This window comes from Nicotiana sylvestris, chromosome 9, assembly GCF_000393655.2.
Source record: "Nicotiana sylvestris chromosome 9, ASM39365v2, whole genome shotgun sequence".
NCBI lineage: Eukaryota > Viridiplantae > Streptophyta > Magnoliopsida > Solanales > Solanaceae > Nicotiana > Nicotiana sylvestris.
In genome coordinates this window covers 165728570-165751842 of record NC_091065.1, presented here as the reverse complement: position 1 = coordinate 165751842, position 23273 = coordinate 165728570, and the positions used below count along the sequence as shown (strand labels likewise).

The 23273-nt window shown below is 38.4% G+C and overlaps 1 protein-coding gene and 1 pseudogene across 2 annotated transcripts; one reads left to right on the top strand and one right to left on the bottom strand.

Moving 5' to 3' along the window:
- The first annotated feature begins 1324 nt into the window (after positions 1-1324).
- On the top strand, positions 1325-13812 carry LOC104234254 (glycosyltransferase BC10-like; annotated as a pseudogene).
- A 774-nt stretch (positions 13813-14586) lies between these two features.
- LOC104234253 (uncharacterized) lies at positions 14587-21767 on the bottom strand. Of its 2 annotated transcripts, none has more exons than XM_009787795.2 (5): positions 21266-21767; positions 19318-19354; positions 17036-17272; positions 16895-16942; positions 14587-15279 (listed from the first exon to the last, which is right to left on the bottom strand). In XM_009787795.2, the coding sequence occupies exons 1-5, from the start codon at positions 21571-21573 to the stop codon at positions 14878-14880; spliced, it is 1032 nt and encodes a 343-aa protein (XP_009786097.1). In that variant the 5' UTR covers positions 21574-21767; the 3' UTR covers positions 14587-14877. The 2 variants fall into 2 exon arrangements, with proteins under 2 accessions (XP_009786097.1, XP_070012381.1); XM_070156280.1 differs by having other exon boundaries at positions 15053-15263.
- Between the last annotated feature and the right edge of the window lie 1506 nt (positions 21768-23273).

The window sequence follows — 23273 nt, the reverse complement described above, 5'->3', positions numbered from 1 at the left end:
TTATATATATAAACATTTACAAAATTACATTAATATAAGGAGAGGATGAGGTCCCTGTTGATTGTCATCAACGTCTACCATTGTATCACTATTACAAACATTAATTTTCCTTTCAAAAATAGTTCCTAAGGTGTTTGCCCACACTGCATCATTTGCAAACACTAGAGGAACTGCCAAAAATTGGGTCTTGTCAAAAACTTCCTTCCTAACTCCTTCGTTTGTGAGGAGGTCCGCCACTTGATTCTGCTCTCTGTAGCTATGGCTTATGACCGGGTTCCCCAGCTACTCCATTTGATACATGCATTCAGAAATTATGGGGTTGTTAGTTAAGTTACCATGCTTTAACATTTCCAACACCACTTCAAAGTTAGCGTCAATCACAATAGGTGACAGGCCTTGATCTAGAGCTATTTTTAGCCCCAACCATAGGGCTTGGATCTCTGCCCTAATACTATCAGTGTTTGGGAGCCCCCTCATGAAGCCTAAAACCCAGTCACCCATGTTGTTTCTGAATACCCCCCAATACCTCATTTTCCTGTGTTAAGGCAAGCAGCCACATCCGTGTTCAACTTATAGAAGCCCTTATCTAGTGGTTGCACTTTAGGTATAAGGTGGTTTTTGTTATAACATGCCTGGATGCAGCTTCTACATAGTGGTACTCAACACCCTTTGCTATTGTTTAGTGTACATTAATGTGATATCTGTTCTTTTCAAAGACATTAGAGATCCTAGTAAGCCAGATGGCCCAGAGGCAGAAGGGCAATAGCTGTTTCCGTTTTATGTAAGTATTGTATTCCACATTTTAAAGCCTATGCCATGTGTATTCCCAGTTTGGCATAGAAAAGGGATTAACACTAAGGTTAGGCTTATGGTTGCACTGGTGCAGCAATTGCTGCTAGAATCCTTTGACATTAGCACATCCAAAGAAGATGTGATTTATGTCTTCTATGGCATAATCACAGAAGAAGTAGTTAGGATTAATTCTCAGGCCAATATTGTGTAAGTGATTCCCTGTAAGCAGACTGTTTTACTGCATGAGCCATATGAAGAACTTAATCTTATTGGGGGTCTTTAGCTTTCAAATCCAGCTGAAGTGGTCTTCATTAGAAGTGTTATTGTGCATTAGTGCATTAAGGAAGGAGTAGACTGATTTGGTACTAAACAGGCCATTGGGATTGAGGTTCCAGATTAGCTTATCCTCAATAGAGGTGTAATGGGAATGAAAGTGTTTTGGATTATCATGTTGATGTCATGGGGGATTGGATAGGGAATGGAGCTGAAATCCCAAACCCCATAAGAGTACACTTCATTTATCCTGGTGTTCATGTCACTATGGTGCCATGGACCATTAAGGATTTTATCCAGTGGTTGTATCTTGGGAAGCCATGTCAGTAAGGAATCTAATCTTATCCTCTTTGTGAACCACCCATCTAGTGCAATTTGTGTATATCTTCCAGCCCTCCTGAATATTTTTCCTGGTCCTAGTCTTAGCCTTAACCCTGTTCCCTCCTCCGCTGCAGTGCTATGGGACAAGTTCTTTAATGGACATCAAGGATTATACTCCATATATGTACATTCATATCCTTTTTATAATGATTCTCATGTGCCTAAAAATTCTATCTTCTATGGGAGAATAATACCTAGCCAGGTTTGCATCTTTTCATCATAAATTTTCTATCAAAAGCAAAGCTACTTAGGGTAAAAGATTATAACTTTTAATTTATTTCCTTAACCCCATAAGAGTACACTTCATTTATCCTGGTGTTCATGTCACTATGGTGCCATGGACCATTAAGGATTTTATCCAGTGGTTGTATCTTGGGAAGCCATGTCAGTAAGGAATCTAATCTTATCCTCTTTGTGAACCACCCATCTAGTGCAATTTGTGTATATCTTCCAGCCCTCCTGAATATTTTTCCTGGTCCTAGTCTTAGCCTTAACCCTGTTCCCTCCTCCGCTGCAGTGCTATGGGACAAGTTCTTTAATGGACATCAAGGATTATACTCCATATATGTACATTCATATCCTTTTTATAATGATTCTCATGTGCCTAAAAATTCTATCTTCTATGGGAGAATAATACCTAGCCAGGTTTGCATCTTTTCATCATAAATTTTCTATCAAAAGCAAAGCTACTTAGGGTAAAAGATTATAACTTTTAATTTATTTCCTTAAAACCATAAATTTATATTTGAAACGAAAAATAACTCAACTATGCTTGTATAGAAAATAAATAATGTCGGAAAATACAAAATTCATTCCTAAAATCACAAGTATTCTATCACTTTAGCAGCTCACCTTACATACATGTAACACTACTTAAAAAATCTATAATTTTTTTATCCTCATAAAAAATAAATATCCAACTATATATGTGCTACATGGGGTAAAGATATCGGGAATTAGGATGTGTCAGAAAATGACCTTTTTGTTTTTCTAAGTGATATTACGCAAATATTATGTAAGGTGAGTTACTAATAAGTTTATACTTACATCGCAATTTTATACATGTGACAACCTAACTATTTGCGTGTTAATTTTTAGGATCTAATATATATGCATGCATAATTAAATTATTATCTTTTTATGAAAATTACTTTTATTACTTTGTAACGACTCGGCCAGTCGTTTTGAGAGTTGTAGCCCCGTTCTCCCATTTACTGCTTATTTTGTGCTTTATATTTATTATGTGATTTGCTCGGGTAGTCGGTTCGGATCTGGAGGGATTTCAGAATGAATTGAGACACTTAGTCTTAAGGTTGGAAACTTAAGTTGAAAAGGCTGACCGGATATGACTTATGTGTAAATGACTATGGAATGGAGTTCTAATGGTTCCATTAGCTCCGTTGAGTGATTTTCGACTTAGGAGCGTATCTGAATGGTGATTTGGAGGTCCGTGGTTGAATTAGGCTTGAAATGGCGAAAGTTGGAAATTTAAAAGTTTAACTGGGAGTGGACTTTAGGGTTACCGGGCTCGGATTGGATTTTCGGGAGTTGAAGTAGGTCTATGGTGTCATTTGTAACTTTTGTGCAAAATTTGAGGTCAATCGGACATGAATTGATAGGTTTCGACATCGTTTGAATAAGTTGGAATTTCTTAATTTCAATAGGCTTAAATTGGGGTGCAATTCATGTTTTTGATGTTGTTTGAGGTGATTTGAGGACTCGACTAAGTTCGTATCGTTTTTTAAGACTTGTTGGTATGTTTGGTTGAGGTCCCGGGGGCCTTGGGTTGATTTCAGATGGTTAACGGATCGAAAATGGGACTTAGTGCATTGCTGAAGCTAGGAGTCTTCTGGTGCAATCGCACCTGCGGAGATTTGATCATAGGTGTGAGCAAGGGAGCATAGGTGCGGCCAAGTGAGGTATGTGCAGTGGTCGCAGGCGCGGAAGGAGTTCCACATATGCAGTTGCGTATCTGCACAAGTTTGACCGCAGGAGAGGATACGGCCAGGTAACAGGGGCATCACATATGAAAAGAAAGGCTCGCAGGTGCGAGACTAGGGTCACAGGTGCGGTGGGTCGCTGGTTAAATGACTTTCCCAGAAGCATAATTTTGTCTGTAAAAGTGGAGGCACAAGTGCGAGCCTAGGCTCCGCAGGTGTGAAATGCTTGGGCAGTGTTTAAATTCGAGGGTTTCCAAAAATAAATTCATTTTGGACATCTCAAGCTCGGTCTATGGTGATATTTAAGAGGATTTTTGACGGGTTTCTTGAGGTAAGTCACTTGTGCTCATTTTTATTCAATAATCTTGTTTACCCATTGATTTTCCCACCTAGATTGTGTGGTTTTGAGGTGTAAATTGGGAGTTTGAGGCTAGGGATTTGGAGAGCTAGATTTGGGGATTTGGGTGGCGATTTGGTGAAGGATTTTGATAAATTTGGCATGGTTGGACTTGTGGTTAAATGGGCTTTTGTGTTTTGTGACTTTTATAGGATTCCGAAACGTGGGCCCGAAGGCCGGCTTTGAGCCGATTCTTTACTTTTGATTTATAACCTAGTATTTTCTTATGGAATTGTTTCCTTTTAGCCCGTGTTAATTGTATCATATTGTTTGTGACTAGATTCGGGACATTTAGAGGTCGATTTGCGAGGCAAGGGTGTGTTGGATTAGAGGTTTGCGCGGTTTGAGGTAAGTAACAGCTCTAAATTTGGTTTTGAGGTTATGAAATCCCATATTATGTGCCATATGATTGGTTTTGAGGTGACACATGTGCTAGGTGACGGGCTTGTAGGCGTGCACCGTAGAAAATTGTGACTTGGTCAAATTCCATGGAACTATATAGTTAAAGAATTTGTTGTTAACCGTACATTCTTCATACGTTATAGAAAATGAACTACAAATCATGTTAGAAATGATGTTTAGACTATATGTTGGCACTGTAGGGACCCACAGAGGTCGTGTACATGTTGATTATCTGCTAAATCGTTGTTTTGTACTCAGTCATAGTTTTTCTTGCATATTATATCTTAGTGTGTACTTTTTCTTTGTGTATACATTACACCATTTCTGTTTGGGCTGATTTACGATTATTGAGAGCCCGAGAGACTGGAGACGTTGATGACTGAGTGAGGCCGAGGGCATGATTATGAGGATATTTATGGGATCGGGTTGCACGCCACATCATGTTTTATTGATTTATGCCATAATTGGCTTGTTATAGCACTTGCGCTGAAGGAGCCCTCCGGAGTCTGTACACACCACCAGTGAGCGCAGGAGTGTGAGTATTGAGTGCCGAGTGCTGAGCGGCTAAGAGAAATGAGTGATTGTGAGGTTGGAGTGAATGGGAGGACTGAGTGACTGTTGCTCTGAGAGGATGCATTTGATTTCATTACTGTTGCACTTCAGCTGTAATATATAGCCATATTGTGAATTCTGAGGGATTTCACAACAGTTTATATACAGTTCACGGAATATCAAAGCAGTAAAAGCAATCAATTAGCACATTAGGCCCAAATCATGTAACAAAATCAAATAATGGATAAAGCCAACTATAACAATTATTCTAAGCTCGAATTCTTGAACCATGAACCAGAGATTCTGGGTTCGATCCCCAGCAGAGTCGCCAGAGCTGTCACGCCTCCTTTTTCACCTACACCCCCGAAAGGGTGTATAATGGAGTTTTTCCAATTAAAGGACAATCGAAACGGGATTTATTTGTTAAAAGATTCAGAGTCGCCACTTGAGAGATTTATGGTGTCCCAAGTCACCTATTGAATCCCAAATCGAGGAAAAGCTTGACTCTGTTTTAACGGTCCGCGAACCAGAAATCCGAGTAAGGAATTCTGTTAACCCGAGAGAAGGTGCTAGGCATTCCCGAGTTCCTTGATTCTAGCACGGCCGCTCAACTGTTATATTTAGCTAAATTATCTGATTTTAAACAATTATGAACTTATGTACAAATTTTAACCTTTAACTGCTTTTATTTATTCTTAGGGAATATTTCAACGTCATCTAAAACACGTCTTTGGACCATGTCACATGAAATGCACCCGCAGTCCGAGATACATTTTATTTAACGTTGCTAAGATTAGGATTGGGTCACATGAAATGCACACCCGAATTTAGTAATTACAAATCACAACTACGTCACGGGAACCGTACCCATAGCCATGATAATTGCCTAAAGCACACTACGAATATTCATGATTAATTTCCCTAATGCTATTTATATATAGGTTTTTCCCTATAAACACAACTGATTCAACAAAAGGCCAGAAACTTCAAGTATTTATGGTGGAATTAATGAGTAAAAAGGCATCAGAATACGAGGAAGTAAAGATCCAATTACCAAGAGAACCTTAGTATATAAAGCGATAGACAAACAAATTCTGAAGTTCCGATCGTTGAAAGAAAATCATCATGCATTAGTTGTTTTAAACATGTGTTCTTATCTGTTAATAAGTCTTATATTATAAAGATTTCAGCAGAATAATTCAACTAGAACACACAATCAGACATAAAAATGTAGCTCGAATCAAGAAAAGGTGAACAAAATTTTAGACAACATTTTAGACCTACCTCGAACATGAATCGATTTATTCTAGACATGATTAAGTAAAGTAAAAGAAAGTGGGCATGAACCTGTTTAGCTGAAACTCCTTTTGATAAGGTAGTAGAAAATAGAAACAGTAATATGCCCAAATAGCGAACTAAATCGGACGAGAATCGCAGACTTTGGCGAAGAAAATCTTCTGAACTTCCTTTCAAAATAAATTTCTACTGTAACACCAAAAACAAATACGACAACCAACTCGACCCAAATCTACCAGAGAACCTCAACAACAAACTCGGCGATAACCTCACTGCTGAAAACTCCACTGACCAACACTCACTGCTAGAACAAAATGAACGAGAAATGCTCAAAAGGTTGAAAAAGTAAGGCTGGAGCTCAGCCATAAATTCAGCCGAAACAACAGTAATCAACAGCAGCTTTAAAAGAAGAAGTTTCAGGTATAAGAACTTCTCGCGATGTCGAGTACAAGAACATCTGGCAGCAGCGATTTGAACAGAACTAAAGAAACCGAAACAGGGGCATTCAAACAGAGCAAAACTAATCGGCCACGACTTCAATGGCGAAATCGACGGACCGGACCTTGACGACCTCGAAACTTCAATACTCAGCTCCAAATAGATCTCACAAACGAGCTCTAAAATGGACTCAAATCAACGAAATTCCAGTAGCAAAATGAAGCTTAAGAACTTAAATTGCTTTCAATTAACAGAAATATTTCACGAACCACAAACGCAAGCACACAGAGAAACTTCGATTCAAAATTCCAAAACGAGTTTACTCGCAAACTTGAACCAGCGAGTTTGGTTCGCAAAAAATTCAAACGCATAGCTAAATAATCAGATCTTCAGATGCAAAATTCAGAACGCAAGAGTCGTCTTATGATGAGAAATTTCATTTCAGAATTTCAATTAATCAGCAACTTAGTCAAGCGAGATTCGAGTCTAAAATCCGAACGAGAGGACGACAATAAATCAGACTCGAAACCACGAACCTCGTCGTCGAACAAACACCGCTGAACCACGATGCAACAATGGAGCTTCAAACAAAATCCATGAATGAAAATCGACGACAGAAACTTATTTAATTTTACTCTCGGTATATGTGTGCTCAGCGTTGGAATTTAGAGGGAATGGAGGATTTCGCCGATGGTTGCTGTGGTTGGGATCGAGTGAAGAAGCAAGGGTCGTTTGGGGTGGGGTTTGCGAAGATGATGCCGGGGATGGGGTCTGTGTTTTTGGTTTCATGGCTGAAGATTTAGGGTGTCCAGAAGATGGAGTACAGAGGGGGGGTCGTTCTGCTGCGCAGCTTTTTCAGCTGCTGCCTCTTTTCGTTTTTTAGCCCCGTCCGTTCTTTTTGTTATCCCTCTTTGATTTTTTAAGCACTAATATATAGGTAGAGTCTAGGTTTAGGTAGGGTTTTAGGTTAAGGGGTATGGGCCTAGGAATTATGGGTTAGGTCCAAAATTAGGCCTAAAGATGGGTTGCTTGAGCCTAAGCTATATTCTTTCGCTGCAAACGAGATTAAAAATGCGGGCCCATTTATTAATTAATTCTACTATTTAGATAATTATTAAAATAAAACTAACCATTAAAACAAACCTATTTTTGACATTTTCAAATATCATATTAAAATAAAAATACGATACTATTTTTATATATTTTTTAGTATTTTTCTTTAAGATTAAAATGACTACAAAACATTAATGAACCTATTTTATAATTTTATTTTTGTTTTCTTGTAATAAAATAAAGTAAAAGAGTCAAAATTACTTAAAATATCTATATTATGCCTAAATTAAATATTTACGCACTAAAATATGAAAAATCTTGGGGAGGGTCAAAAATCACATGTCTACAACCGTATTGTGAATTCTGAGAGATATTTTATTCTGTTTCACTTGAACTTAACATGAATTAAATGTTTTGGCCTAAATTGTCGAACTTGAAAGCATGTCTACCTTCCTTTGTTGAAATTACTATAATTGCACTATAACTGTAAAGCTCGTCATTACTTTCAGTCTATTATTTAGTTTCGTTACTTACTAAGTTGGTTATACTCACGCTATACCCTGCACTTCGTTTGTAGATCCAGGTGTTTCCGGACACGGTGGGTGTTAAGTCCTTTACCCAGTTGATAGTTTGGAGATGTCAAGGTAGTTGCCTAGCGTTTCGCATACATTGTCTCTCCTTCCCTATCTTTCCGCTTTATGTATTTAGTTTCAGACTATTATAGACGGTATTTTCCAGATTTGTGATGTATTGATGCTCAGTACTCTGTGACACCCCGATTTTTGGGAAATTTCGTGTTGAATTTTGGGTTTCTATCTCGTTTATTAGAACTTTTATTATTTAAAAATTGCTTCAACTCATTTTCTATTAAACGTGTTGGGGAAATTTTGAAATGTCGACTTTCCTAGTACCACTTTAGGTGCCATCACAACATATTAGGATTTTGGGTTGTGACAAGTTGGTAACAGAGCTTAGGTTACATAGGTCTCACGAGTCATGAGCAGGTTTAGTAGAGTCTTACGGATCGGTACTGAGATATCTGTACTTATCTTCGAGACATTGTCAAACCCTTAGGAAACTTTACATTCTAGTATTGGTCGATGCCTTGAGTAGGAAGGTGGTGAGTATGGGTAGCCTTGCATCCATTCCTGTTGGTAAGAGACTGCTTATAGTTGATGTTCAGGCCTTGGCCAACTAGTTTATGAGATTAGACGTTTTAGAGCCCAGCCGGGTTCTAGCTTGTGTGGTTTTTCGGTCTTCCTTATATGATTGCATCAGAGAGTGCCAGTATGATTATCCTCATTTGCTTGTCCTCAAGGACAAGGTTCAGCACGCCGATGCTAGAGATGTTACTATTAGGGATGATGGGGCGTTGAAGATGCAGGGCCGGATATGTGTGTCCAATGTAGATGGGTTACTTAAGTTGATTCTTGAGGAGACTCATAGTTTGCGGTATTCCATTCATCCGGGTGATGCAAAGATGTACCAGGACTTGAGGCAATACTATTGGTGGAGAAGAATAAAGAAGGATATAGGGGGTTTGTACCTTGGTGCCTTAATTGTTAGCAGGTAAAGTATGAGCATCAGAGATCGGGTAGATTGCTTCAGAGGCTAGATATTCCAGAGTGGAAATGGGAGCTGATCACCATAGATTTTGTAGTTGGGCTCCCACGGACTTCGAGGAAGTTTGATGCTATTTGGGTGATTGTAGATCGGCTGACAAAGTCCGTACACTTCATACCAGTTGGGACTACTTATTCTTCAGAGCAGTTGGCTGAATTTACATTTGTGAAATTGTTCTCCTTCATAGTGTGCCAGTGTCCATTATTTCAGATCGGGGCACACAGTTTATGTCATAGTTTTGGAGAGCCGTGCAGTGAGAGTTGGGCACCTAGGTTGAGTTGAGTACAACATTTCACCCCCAGGCGAACGGACAATTTGAGCGCACTATTATATTGGAGGACATGCTACGCGCTTATGTCATTAATTTCGGGGGTTCATGGGATCAGTTTCTGCCACTCGGGGAGTTTGCATAAAATAACAGCTACCAGTCGAGCATTCAGATGGCTCTATATGAGGCTTTATATGGGAGACAGTGTCGTTCTCTAGTGGGTTGGTTTGAGCCAGGTGAGGTTAGGCTATTGGATACTGACTTGGTTCAGGATGCTTTAGACAAGGTTAAATTGATTCAGGATCGGCTTCGCACGGTGCAGTCTATACAGAAGAGTTACGCCCATCAGAAGGTTCGTGATGTTGCTTACATGGTTGGGAAGAAGGTACTACTCAATGTTTCTCCCATGAAAGGTGTTATAAGGTTCGGGAAGAAGGGTAAGTTGAGCCCTCAATATATTGGGCCGTTTGAGGTGCTTTAGAGGATTGGAGACGTGGCTTACAAGCTTGCCTTGCCACCTAGTTTGTCGAGTGTGCATATAGTGTTTCATGTTTCTATGCTCTGGAAGTATGTTGGCGATCCATCTCATGTTTTGAATTTCATCACGGTTTAGCTTGATGGTAATTTGACTGAAGATGTGGATCCAGTGGCCATTTTGGATCGGCAGGTTTGAAAGTTGAGGTCAAGGGACATAGCTTCAGTGAAGATGTAGTGGAGAGGTCAGTCAGTTGAGGGGGCTACTTGGGTGACCGAGCGCGAGATACGGAGCAGATATCCACTCCTATTTGAGACTCCAAGTATGTCTCTAGACCCGTTCGAGGACGAACGTTTGTTTAAGAGGGGGATGATGTAATGACCCGGCCGGTCTCTTTGAGAGTTGTAGCCCCATTCTCCTATTTACTGCTCATTTTGTGCTTTATAGTTGTTATGTGACTTTTCAGTGTAGTCGGTTCGAGTTCGGAGGGATTTCGGAATGAATTGAGACACTTAGTCTCAAGGTTGGAAGCTTAAGTTGAAAAGGTTGCCCGGATGTTGACTTATGTGTAAATGACTCTGGAATAGAGTTCTGATGGTTCTGTTAGTTCCGTTAGATGATTTGGACTTAGGAACGTGTCTAGATGGTTATTTGAAGGTCTGTGGTTGAATTAGGCTTGAAATGGCAAAAGTTGGAAATTTGGAAGTTTGACCGGGAGTGAAATTTGTGGCTACCAGGCTCGGATTGGAGTTCCGAGAGTTGGAGTAGGTCTACGGTGTTATTTGTGATTTGTGTGCAAAATTTGGAGTCAATCGGACGTGATTTGATAGTTTTCGGCGTCTTTTGTAGAAGTTGGAATTTCTTAGATACAATAGGCTTGAATTAGGGTGCGATTCATGTTTTTGATATTGTTTGAGGTGATTTGAGGCTCGACTTAGTTCATATCATGTTTTAGGACTTGTTGATATATTTGGTCAAGGTCGTGGGGGCCTCGGGTTAGATGGTTAACGGATAAAAAATGGGACTTAGCGCATTGCTGAAGCTGGGAGTCTTCTGGTAAAATCGCACCTACAGAGATTTGATCGCAGGTGCGAGCTCGCAGATGCAAGCAAGGGAGCCCAGGTGCGGCAGAGGGAGGTATGTGCAGTGGTCGCAGGTGCCAGATGCGGATGCGCATCTGTGCAAGTTTGACCGCAGAAGCGGATATGGCCAGGTAGCAGGGGCATCGCAGATGCGAAGAAGACCCGCAAATGCGGTCCCGCAGGTGCGAGACCAGGACCGCAGGTGCGGTGGGTTACTGGTTAAGTGACTTCCGCAAAAGTGCAATTTTGTCTGCAAAAGCGGAGGTGCAGGTGCGAGCCTAGCTCCGCATGTGCGGAAATGCCTAAGCAGTGTTTAAATTCGAGGGTTTCCGGGATTTTCTCCATTTTGGACATTTCAAGCTCAGTCTAAGGCGATTTTTATGAGGATTTTAGAGGGGTTTCTTGAGGTAAATCACTTGTGCTCATTTTTATCCATTAATCTTGTTTCCCCATTGATTTTATCACCTAGATTGTGTGGTATTACAGTGTAAATTGGGAGTTTGAGGCTAGGGATTTAGAGGATTTGATTTGGTGATTTTGGTGGCAATTGGGCTCGTGGTTGAATGGTCTTTCGAGTTTTGTGACTTTTATCGGATTCCGGAACGTGGGCCCGGGGGCTGGCTTTGAGCTGATTTTTGACTTTTGATTTATAACCTAGTATTTACTTATGGAATTGTTTCCTTTAGCCTGTGTTGATTGTATCGTACTGTTTGTGACTAGATTCAGGACATTTGGAGGCTGATTTGAGAGGCAAGGGTGTGTTGGAGTAAAGGTTTGTGCGGTTTGAGGTAAGTAACAGTTCTAAATTTTATTCTAAGGGTACAAAACCCTGTATTATGTGCCATGTGATTAGTTTTGAGGTGACGCACGTGCTAGGTGACGGGCGTGTGGGCGTGCATCGTAGGAAATTGTGACTTGGTTAAATTTTATGGAATTGTATAGTTGAAGAATCTGTTTTTATCCGTACATTCTCCATATGTTATAGAAATTAAACTGCAAAGCATGTTAGAAATCATGTTTAGACTATGTATTGGCACTGTAGGGACCTACAGAGGTCGTGTACATGTTGATTATCTGCTAAATTGTTGTTTTGTACTCAATCACAGTTTTTCTTGCATATTATATCTCAGTCTCTATTTGTTCTTTGTGTATACATTATACCATTTCTATTTGGCCTTATTATTATGATTATTGAGAGCCTGAGAGACTAGAGAGGTTGATGACTGAGTGAGGCCGAGGGCCTGATTATGAGGATATGTATGGGATCGGGTTGCACGCCACAACATATTTCATTGATTTATGCCATGATTGGCTTGTTATAGCATTTGCGCTGAAGGAGCCCCTCCAGAGTCTGTACACACCCCCAGTGAGTGCATGTATCTACTGAGTACGAGTGCCGAGCGATTGAGAAGAATGAGTGATTGTGAGGTTGGAGTGAATGGGAGGACTGAGTGAATGTTGCTCTGAGAGGATGCATTTGATTTCGTTACTATTTCATTTCAGCTGTCATATATCCGCGTCTTGTAATTTCTGAGAGATATTTTATTCTGTTTCACTTGAACTTGACATTAATTAACTGTTTTGGCCTAAATTGTCGAAATAGAAAGCATGCCTACCTTCTTATGTTGAAATTACTGTAATTGCACTATAACTGTAAAGCTCGTCACTACTTTCAATCCTTTATTTAGTCTTTTACTTATTGAGTTGGTTGTACTCACGCTACACTCTGCACTTCGTGTGCAGATCCAGGTATTTCCGTATAGGGTGGGTGTTGATTCCTTTGCCCAGTTGATCGTTTGGAGATTTCAAGGTAGTTGTCCGGCATTTCGTAGACCTTATCTCTTCTTCCCTATCTTTTTGCTTTATGTATTTAGTTTCAGACTATTATATACGGTATTTTTCAGACTTGTGATTTATAGATGCTCATGTACTCCGTGACACCCCGATTTTTGGGAACTTCCGTGTTGGGTTTTGGGTTTCTATCCCGTTTATGAGAACTTTTATTATTTAAAAATTGCTTTAACTCATTTTCTGTTAAAGTGTTGGGAAAATTTTGGAATGTCGGCTTGCCTAGTACCACGTTAGGCTCCATCACGACATATTAGGATTTATTGGTCGTGACAACTTTAGTAGAAATAAATTTTGATCGATCTCTCTTTATCTTTACACTATATTCGTTTGTATCTCAATGCAGCCGGTATACCGGAGCACCATATCCATGATAGATGCAGAAAGAAGACTTCTAGCAAATTCTTTACTAGATTCGTCGAATCAAAGATTATACTACTCTCACACTCCTGCATTCCACTATTCAATTTCACCACAATATACAGTCACCTCCTTGGCTCAAACTTGAGCTTCTTAGGCTCGTACGACGATCCTCGAAAACCGAGCTGTGGCCGATAAAATCGCCTAATGTTGCCGAATATAACGATCGAACAATGGTGTAAAGGATCTCAATGGTTCGAAATTGATCGGACCTAGCTACCAAAATTGCTTCAGATCGCAAATTTTACCCTATTTTTCAAGAACATTGTGAAGCTCCATGTTACAATGATGAATATTACTTGCCAACTTTAGTGAACATTTTATATCTTCAAATGAATTCTAACAGGACGATTTATTGGGTTGATTGGTCAAGAGGTGGCCCTCATCCTAGGAAATTTGGATGGCATGATATTACAGATCAGTTTTTGAATCAAATTCGATTTGGGACAGAATGTTGGTATAATGGGAATATTACTACAAATATTTGTTATCTCTTTGCTAGGAAATTTTTGCCGGATGCATTGCAGCCCTTGTTGCGGGTTGCACCCGTGGTACTTGGGTTTCATCCTTAAAATATACCGATAGTATAACACTGTTAATGTATATAAGTTATTATATTCTAAAAGAAGAAAGCACCATTAATTGTCAACTGTATCATTTTCTTATGCTATATATGTTAAAGGATATCTTTTCTTAGGGAGTATATGTTTTCTGTTGACCTTTGTGGAACCCAACTGTGTAGCTTGTTTATTGTTTTCTTGAACAACAAATTGTGTGTGTCGTGACTCGTGGTAGTCTGACATATTCTACATTGTATTTTTTTAATAAGTACGATTTATTCAATTAGACTTATTTATTTTGGAATATTATTTTCTAGTCTTTTTTATGGTAAATATATTACTCTTATTGTAAAAAAAACTCAACAGATGCTGCCAAGATTTTGACCTTAAGGGTTCTGGATTTTAAAACAACTTTAAATTCTAATGATCGGGTTCTAAATATAATATTTGTTCACATTTAATAAATTTCTTAACAAGAAAAAGCTACCGGATCCGCCGAACCTATAGCTCGGCTTCTGCCTCCACCTCTGTTGCTGAGGGCGGACTTTAAAATTTTCATTTGATATCTAACTGATGTATGTGGAGTAGTATTTCCAGGCCCTTTTAAGTCCACAATCAGACTTGGTTTGTTGACAATGACTCGTGAGCTTCTACTACATAGTTGCACATTCTGTGTGTCCAAGTAATACATTTATGGGAACGCATCACAGCAGAAATTTACAAGCTTTCTATGTCAAAATGACAGTTGAAAAACTGATTAGGGGGTGGGGGGTGGGGGGTGGGGTAGGAGTAGAGAATACATTTTTCTTTCACAACTTCACCTCTAGAACGATACTGATGCAATTATTTACAACTATAATCAAACTCAACATAGTATTTGGAGTTGAAGCTGATCCATTAGAGTATCATTGTCCTTCTAATGTGGAGCAACAACGATTGTGCCTCAATCTCAAGCACGTTGGGATCAGCTATATGAATTCTTGTGTCTATGCCGCTCCATTTAAGCTCATTTCAGTCCAACATTTTGCAAAATAAAATATAAAATAATATGATTACCCTCTCTGCAAAAGCTATCAATCACCACACCAATCCCTTTCTTCTCTTAAACCTGTTTATACGATCTGTGCTCATCCGAGACTTCTCAGGTTTGTTTGACTTCTTTGTCTTATCAAGTCGACTATCCAAACTGTTTCTGGAAATTTCTGGAAGGTCAGATTGCAGACCGAATGTGTTCGTGGCACTAATTTCAGGAGGTTTGCTCTTGTTATCAGACTCTAAAGATGTTTTATGAGAACCATCAGTGGCCGGCTTTGATTTGCCAAGACCAAGAACAAACTTTTTTAGATGTTTGATGTACACTGGGTAAAGCTCAAGATTACAATGCCCACCTCCAGCTATCCACAACGGTTCATACTTCTCCTTGCAAAGCTCATAGAGTTGTTTTCCATGCGAACAGTCAACAACTTCATCCTCCGTTCCCTATACATGGAAATGTTAAACGTTTTTATGGAATAGGAAGATTTAAACAGAGATTACTCAAAATTATGTCAGATTCAGATGATTCTTGCACTGTCGTAGAATCACTGTATTGGTAAGTATGGCCACATGAGCAAGCCCTAGATTCAGTTTCTATTCATGATAAAAAAAGTACATACATCAAGTTTATGATTGCAACATTGTGCAAAAGTGTCTCATTAGTTCAACGGTTTGCTGAATAAGATTTTGTTCCACTAGTTGCAGCAAAGAAAAGCCAATCCTTTTCATTTTAGATTTGGATTGTCTAAAAATGGTCGGTTGTGCTGCATTATATTGACATCTTCGGAGCTAGCTGAATTCCGGTAACATTCTCTTCCCCTATGATCTTCTTAACCAGATTCAAATTGAACTATTTCCATAGCTTTTATACTTGGTGTTTAGGTAAGCGTATAAGCTTATTATCAATTGCAAGACTTATATCCAAACACCTAACTGTTCATTTATAAAATCAGCTTTAATCCGTAAATGTGCTTTTGAGCACTTGATGCTTGTCAACTACTGTCAATCAGTTAATAAAAATAGGGTCTTAATAGAAAGATTTTCAAGGATCAATGTGAAAAATAAGCGTTTGACTAGCATATAAGTTCCTCGAACACTACTAAAAACAGCTTTTTCTGAAGATTACTGATCGAAAAACCGACCAAAACACCGACCAATTTGGTCAGAAAATCAGATATATTTTTTCAATTTTTTGACAAAACCGACCGAGTCGGCTGTTTATTTTAGCGCCAAAATGCGGAAAATGTTTTTCCAACCAAGTCAGCCAGTAATGCGTCCCGTAAAAAATATTTTTCAAGAACCCGTCGGTCGGTTTCCTATTTAAAAATTAAAAATTATATTCAGAAAACTGACCGAATCAATTGTTTTTTGGTCAAATCTTTGATCAACTCATTTAAAACAACCTACCAAAATAACGACCGACGCGGTCAATAATTTTATTTTTTAAGAAAACCGACCAAGTGGGTCGGTTATTTTTGCAAGAATATGTAATTGAAGAGTATAAATAGAAAAATGTGAGCATTAGACCAACAAGCACCAGTGGTCTAGTAGTAGAATAGCACATTGCCACAATGCAGACATCGGTTCAATTCCCAACTGGTGCATTTTATAATTGCATATTTAGAAAAACCGACCGAATCAGTCGGTATTTTAGTTCTTTTTGTTCGAGTGTCAGAAAATACCGGCAAAATTAAAATTTGGTACACCGATTATGTCGGTCGGTTTTTGGTCTGTAATCCTTTAAAACCGACTGCTTTCAGTTGGCTTTTTCAGTCAGAAATGGCCCTTTTTAGTAGTGAAAACTTCCCATGGCAAAGAAAATATAGTCAGATGAAAAGGAAACCCATGATCCATCAAAAAGCAAGTTTGTGGAGAGGAAACTACAATAACCGGACAAACTAGTAACAGTTCCCTTCCCCCCACCCTCCTTCCCCGATCCCCTAGGTATTCATAAGAACACTGAAAGTTGTACGAGACTAATGAGGGCTCAGAGAAAAGGAGGAAGAGAAGGAAAATTACGGAATGCAAGAATTAAACAGTTAAAAAGAAGAGAACTCACATGAATGACTAGAACAGGACAATTCACCATAATAATTTTGTCGACATTCTGAAAGAAATTGGAGCAAAAACGTCAGCCTGTACAAGTGGAAAGAGGAAAAACCAAAAGACAAACTATAAGCAGACAAGGGTTTAAGTTTACCTTATAAATGTCAAACCAATATGTGCGTTTGACTGGGTACAACACTCTTAGACCAGACAATATTGGACCATGTAAAACAACAGCTCTTAGATTGGGTGCCCGTGATGCAAGATCAACAGTCGGGCCGCTGCCAACAGATTGACCATACAGTATTAGCTGTTCATCTTTGACACCGTACTGCTCCTTTAGGCATTTATATACTGCATCAATGTCTGCGTACGTATTACACTCGGATGGCTGATTCAAAGAAAGGATAAATTTATCATATTAAGAGTAATAGTTGACAGCAATTAGCAGAATAAACCCATATGATAACCCAAAATGATGTCCCAAGACCGGCACTCCTAGAAATAGAAGGCTTTCCACTGACACTTAGATATCAATTTTTTTTCTTTTCAAGAAGTTCCTAGATATCTATTTAAAACTCCAAACAAAGTTATTTATGAAATTAAGGCAGAAAAGGACAAAAAGAAACAAAAAGAAAGTGCCCGAAACAACATTCAAATTACACTTCTAGATGCCTAAACAACATAACTAGTTTCAGCATCTAAAAGCTAGAGCAAAAGGGAAGCAAAGAAATGAGGGAAAAAGAGAAAGAGAAGTTATTCATGTATAGAACCCCATGATATGTCTTAGGGATACACAAGCGACAGCCATGAAGATTTAATGACCTTAGCTCTCCCAGCAGCACTGGAAGGGCAAAACAATACACCTAAAAGTATACTTTAATATACGCAATAAGATATCAACTAAAAGGTCTTAACTAACCTTAAAGACATCGAGAGGTGATTATCCAGTGTGCAACATAAAACATACAACAGAGGCTCTACTAAGCAAAGAAAAGACAGAAAAAGCAAAGATGAAGGATTTCCCAGATATATCGAATTCATGATGGAGTTGGTGTAAAAGTTTTTCAAGTCTCAGTTTATCGACGACAAGAGTGTCGTTTAATAACTGGTTCCTCAACCAAGTAGACGCCACAACACGTGTATAAAACATTGCCAAATCTGTTCCTCTGACTATTGCCTTTTGTCTGATACGACTTCGAGGGACTTGGATCTTTAAGGTGCCTGAAGCTTGTACAGCAGACTGCCTTTGTTGATTAATTAAAGACACAAACCCCTCCCTCTCCCCCCCCCCCCCAAGGTCTTAACTAAACCTTAAAGACATCGAGAGGTGATTATCCAGTTTGCAATATAAAACATACAACAGAGGCTCTACTAAGCAAAGAAAAGACAGAAAAAGCAAAGATGAAGGATTTCCCAGATATATTGAATTCATGATGGAGTTGGTGTAAAAGTTTTTCAAGTCTCAGTTTATCGAAGCCAAGAGTGTCGTTTAATAACTGGTTCCTCAACCAAGTAGACGCCACAACACGTGTATAAAACATTGCCAAATCTGTTCCTCTGACTATTGCCTTTTGTCTGATACGACTTCGAGGGACTTGGATCTTTAAGGTGCCTGAAGCTTGTACAGAAGGCTGCCTTTGTTGATTAATTAAAGGCACAAACCCCTCCCCCTCCCCCCACCCCAAAACCCAAATAAAGAAGGGAAATCGCCATTGAATCATCATATAAATAGTGTTTCTGTGGTCATCAGTGTGATGCCTTTTATAATACTAGGCAGCTAAATGACCTCCAAGATAGCGAAAAATTTCTTCTCCATCATTTACGTCCTGCTGGAGACTGATTTGCTTCAATAAGGCAACCATAAATCTCTCATCAAACTGCATATGACACATTATATTTTGCAATCAGAGAGGAGATTTATGTGTTTATGATGCAAGATTCTCTCTTCACGAGTTCCTTAAGAGCTGATGTCTAGCATTATGTAGTAATATTGGTGAAGAAGGACAAGTAATACGAGGCCTGGAAGAGAGGTGAAAGAAGATGAACGTCTTCTAAGAGGTTAACTAAATGGCTTTCCATGCAGACCCAAAGACTAAAATGAAATGCTTCAATCTGAAAATGACTGGGAAGAACTAAATATATATGATTTTGTTAGAAACATTAGACAAGTTCAAAAGGGTTAAAATCAAAGTTGTAACACCCTACACCTTGAACAAGTATCTTTTTGGTCCTAGAGCTAGTTCGGGGAACAAAGATATTGTAAATACATAAAGCTCCTTCCTACTTTATACAGATCGATCATACTATTGAGCAAGCAACAAATTTGAAACATGTGAAGGCAGATAACTGTTTTTTCTTCTCTTGCCTGAACTATTCAAGAAGAATGAAAAAGAAATTGTCTACTTCATTTGAGAAAGGAAGTAGATTTCTAACCTTTCCAGTGGACTGTCCATATCCAGAGTAATCATACCTAAAGAAGCGCACATGAGCAAGTCAGTGAAGTCAAGGAAACCAAGGAAAATAGCAATCCTACTATCGAATATAACAAATTTCAAAACCAAAAAGTGAGAAGAGAAAAGGGGGGGGGGGGGTGTTAAAGCAAAACCTCATGTGAAATAAATAGTTTGAGTGTTCGTATGATATTGTGTGTGCATCCAAATAAAGAAAAAAAACAGCACTATCACTTGCTGCTATACAAATCTCCTTCCCATTTCTTCGAAAGCTCTTCTACACCTATTCCTCCATGTGGTCCACTTAAGTGCTTGTGGAGTCCCTTAGAAATATCTAGATTATGTCTTGCTTGAAAAGGCAGAAAAATAGTTCATGCAGACTAAACGTTTCCAATCATAAGTAGCTTCCGAGAAAGTAGGTGCACTATTTCCGTTTCATTTTAAGGCAGCTCACTTGCAAAGGTTAGAACTAAAATCTTTCAAACTGAAATAGGACACTGATTGCCTCATATTTTAAGAAAGTAAAAGTTAGGATTCAAAAATTACATAACATGTCATAGGATTTCAATTTTAACATATCCGAAACTAAAAAAAGAATTACAATAAGGTAATCTTAGACTCTTAGAAACAAAACTATGACACATAGGCCAAAAGCAGAACACTATTCAGCAACATTCTGCTTTTATAAATTGAAACCAATGCGTGACTATGCCACAAGATAAAAATGCATCCAAATGCAACCGTAAATAGGTCGAAAGATATAAAATCCACGAGTCTTCAAAGATCTCATTGAGATGGAGTAGAAACACAACAATCTGGTTGCTTGAATTGAAACATGTGATCTCTTTCCAGGGCAAGCATCAACATATTCGCTTACTAGATCCACTTGACCATTAAAGACGGTCATCTACTTCATAATGAAACTAACATGTATACCATCAATGTTAGAAACCAACCACGGACTGAAAATAATAAGTTAATGTGAATATCGCCTCACATTGCTTTAAGAGAAAAAAGGGGGAAGCTTACTCTAATTATCCAAAGCGATTCTTTCTTGATTGAATACCAACTTTCTCCTGAATCCTATTGCTCGTCCTTCTATAGGAGAACTAATATATAACACTGATAAATGACTTCAGTACATAAGTCTCTATTAGCTTTTGATCAAATACGTTTACTTGCTGAAAACGAGGGTCATACATCCAACTTCTCCAATTCATATTCACTAAAATTATCATTTATTGGACAAGCTGTATCTAGGTTGGGGAAAAATCAACTAAACTGGAAAGAGAAAAGGAAACTCATTCTTTTCCTATCTTCCAACCAAAAAGTGTTAACTAGAAGTGCTCCTCCAACTAGTGGAAGGCAAGGAGATGCCTTCCCCTTTAATTTCTGCAAACCGTTTCCGCACCTCGAAACCCACAGTGGTGGATGCAGTGTATTGGCAACAGGCAAGTGAACCTAGCAGTTTCTGAAACTGAACATAGATATACAAGTGAAAAAATACTAAACTTTTAACAAATATTAAACTTCGAACCTATTATTTACAAAATACAGGGAATTGCATTAAGGTTAAACCCATCAAGTTTAAATCGTCTATCCGCCTCTGCGAATCCGAAAACACAAGGAAAAACTCTACTTGTTCGCCAAGGTTTCACTCGAAAAGGAAAAGAGTAAAGAACTTTTACCTCGCAGTAAGAACTAAACGCAACCCGGTGTTTACACCAAAACAACGTACTTTAGTATGGTTAAGTAATCAATGAGGTGAAAATGCACACTGATTAACCATAATTAGGTGATAAAAAGTATGGGGGTTTGGATAAACTTCACAGTTAAGGATCAAATAACAAAGAAGAAGAAAAAATAAGCTGAAAAATTGAGTAATTATACAAAAGAATTCTGCGGGATAATAATGGGACTTTTACTTTTACCCCATGAGATTGACCCGGAGACGGAGGCTCAATTCAACAAAGAGGTCGAACATTTGGCCCAAATCAGCAGCATTGCCATGCGAGTAAAGCATAGTAGTTGCGGGTGCCTTTGGGTGTTTCACGTATAACGCGACGATTTCATTTCCACGGCGCGTCCGCAGCTTCAAAACGTCCACGTTTTCCCTCCTTGGTACCTCAGGTATGCATAGCTTGCCGCCGCATGATTCGTCGGCGACAACCGTGTACGATGGCGGGTTCGGTGGGAAAAAAGCGAATTTAGCGGCGATGGATGACGTCACACCGCCCATACTACACAGGGCCTGAATAATATAGCATAGGAAAGCTGAGAAAAAGGAGGTGGAAATTTATCAGGGTGGATGTGTTGGTGGTGAAGGGCGGCGCGTAGATGGGGTTTTTAGTTAGAAGGAATAAGGAGGATGTTGCACGTTGGGAGTTTCAGATTTCTGTTATTTAGTGCGTGTTTGTGTGTGATAACTGACATGTCGTCGACTCACCCCTTCCTAACAGCGACATATATAAAACTTCAATATATTTGTAAGGATTAAATTAAGATTTAACTTATACCAGTATACATATATAGTGCAAATATTTGTTTATATTGTCACCTGTGAATTTTAATTTGTAATATGAGGTCAATTACCATTTTTACTAGATTATAAGATAATAAGTACTACTTATTAAGGCTTTTACATGTAATTACCTTACATTGTCTAAATACATTTTTATAGCATTCGTATATAAAACTTAAACCCTAAATGTGTATTTTTTTTAAAAAGAAAATGACAAAAACTAACATTACGTTTGGTGTTGGGGGTAAAATACTCCTTTAAATATGCAACAAAACAATTTAGTTCTTAATTATGTTTGCGAAATTCTTTAGCCGAGGGTCTATCGGAAACAGTCTCTCTGCCTTTCCAGGGTAGGGGTAAGGCTGCGTACATCCTACCCTCCTCAGACCCCACTTGTGAGATTATACTAAGTTGTTGTTGTTGTAATTATGTTTGCGAAAATTGAACAGTTTCGATCTCCAATACATTTATAAGGCATGGCATTAGTTAATTTTAATAGAATTGACTTTATAAGGCGAAGTATGTTAGCCGTTTAAAACAAAAGAAAAAATATCCAGACAAAAATGTTCTTATTTTCTAATTGTACCTTAGAAGGAACGTTGTAAGATTTCAAAAACAAAGGGTGTTATATTGAGGTTCAAATGAGAGTTATAATCAATTATCTTGAATAAGATTTTTATTAAGGTTCGATTTTGAGGAAATGAATCCAGAGAAGCTTGTTCTAACGTTTTATTCAGTTAAAACAGCTCATGTGCTTCTCCCAATTCCATCAAAGATAACACTTTTGTGTGTTTTAGTTATGATTAAAAGAGACCAAAAGTGCTCTTTTTTTAAAAATATATAAAGAACTAAAATTGCTTAGGTATATACGTAAATGACCATTTTAGACCGTCCCCAAACGTAACAAACTATTGTCTATTTCAAAATTTACACTAACCTATTTATGTTAGGTTATTTGCCTCATTAATTTTTTATTATGAGATGAAACTTATAGTTATTTTTTTTCATTATATAGGGAGATTGGAGTTGGGGAACGGGTAAGGGATCCGGATGCACGCTTTAAGCGGTGTTACACGACACCGTTTTGTCGGAAAATTTTACTAAAATATATGTATTAATACTGTGGGGAATAACTAGGAAAGAAATGATACCATTTGACATAAATTGTACTTTGGTGTGTTAGTTATGTGCTTGATTTTGCTCAAAGAGGCCAAAAGTTCAAACCTCAACTAGCATATTTTTTTCAAAAAATATTTGAAAGAGCCTTTGTGGTTAAAAAGGGTGATGAAGTAGAATTGAACTCAAGACCTTTTCTAACTTTAGACTCAACAAAACCAATAGATTAAGACTATTTCTTATCAAGAAGTATGATAATTAAAGTTATTATTCCAGTTCTTCTACAAATTTTGACAACACTT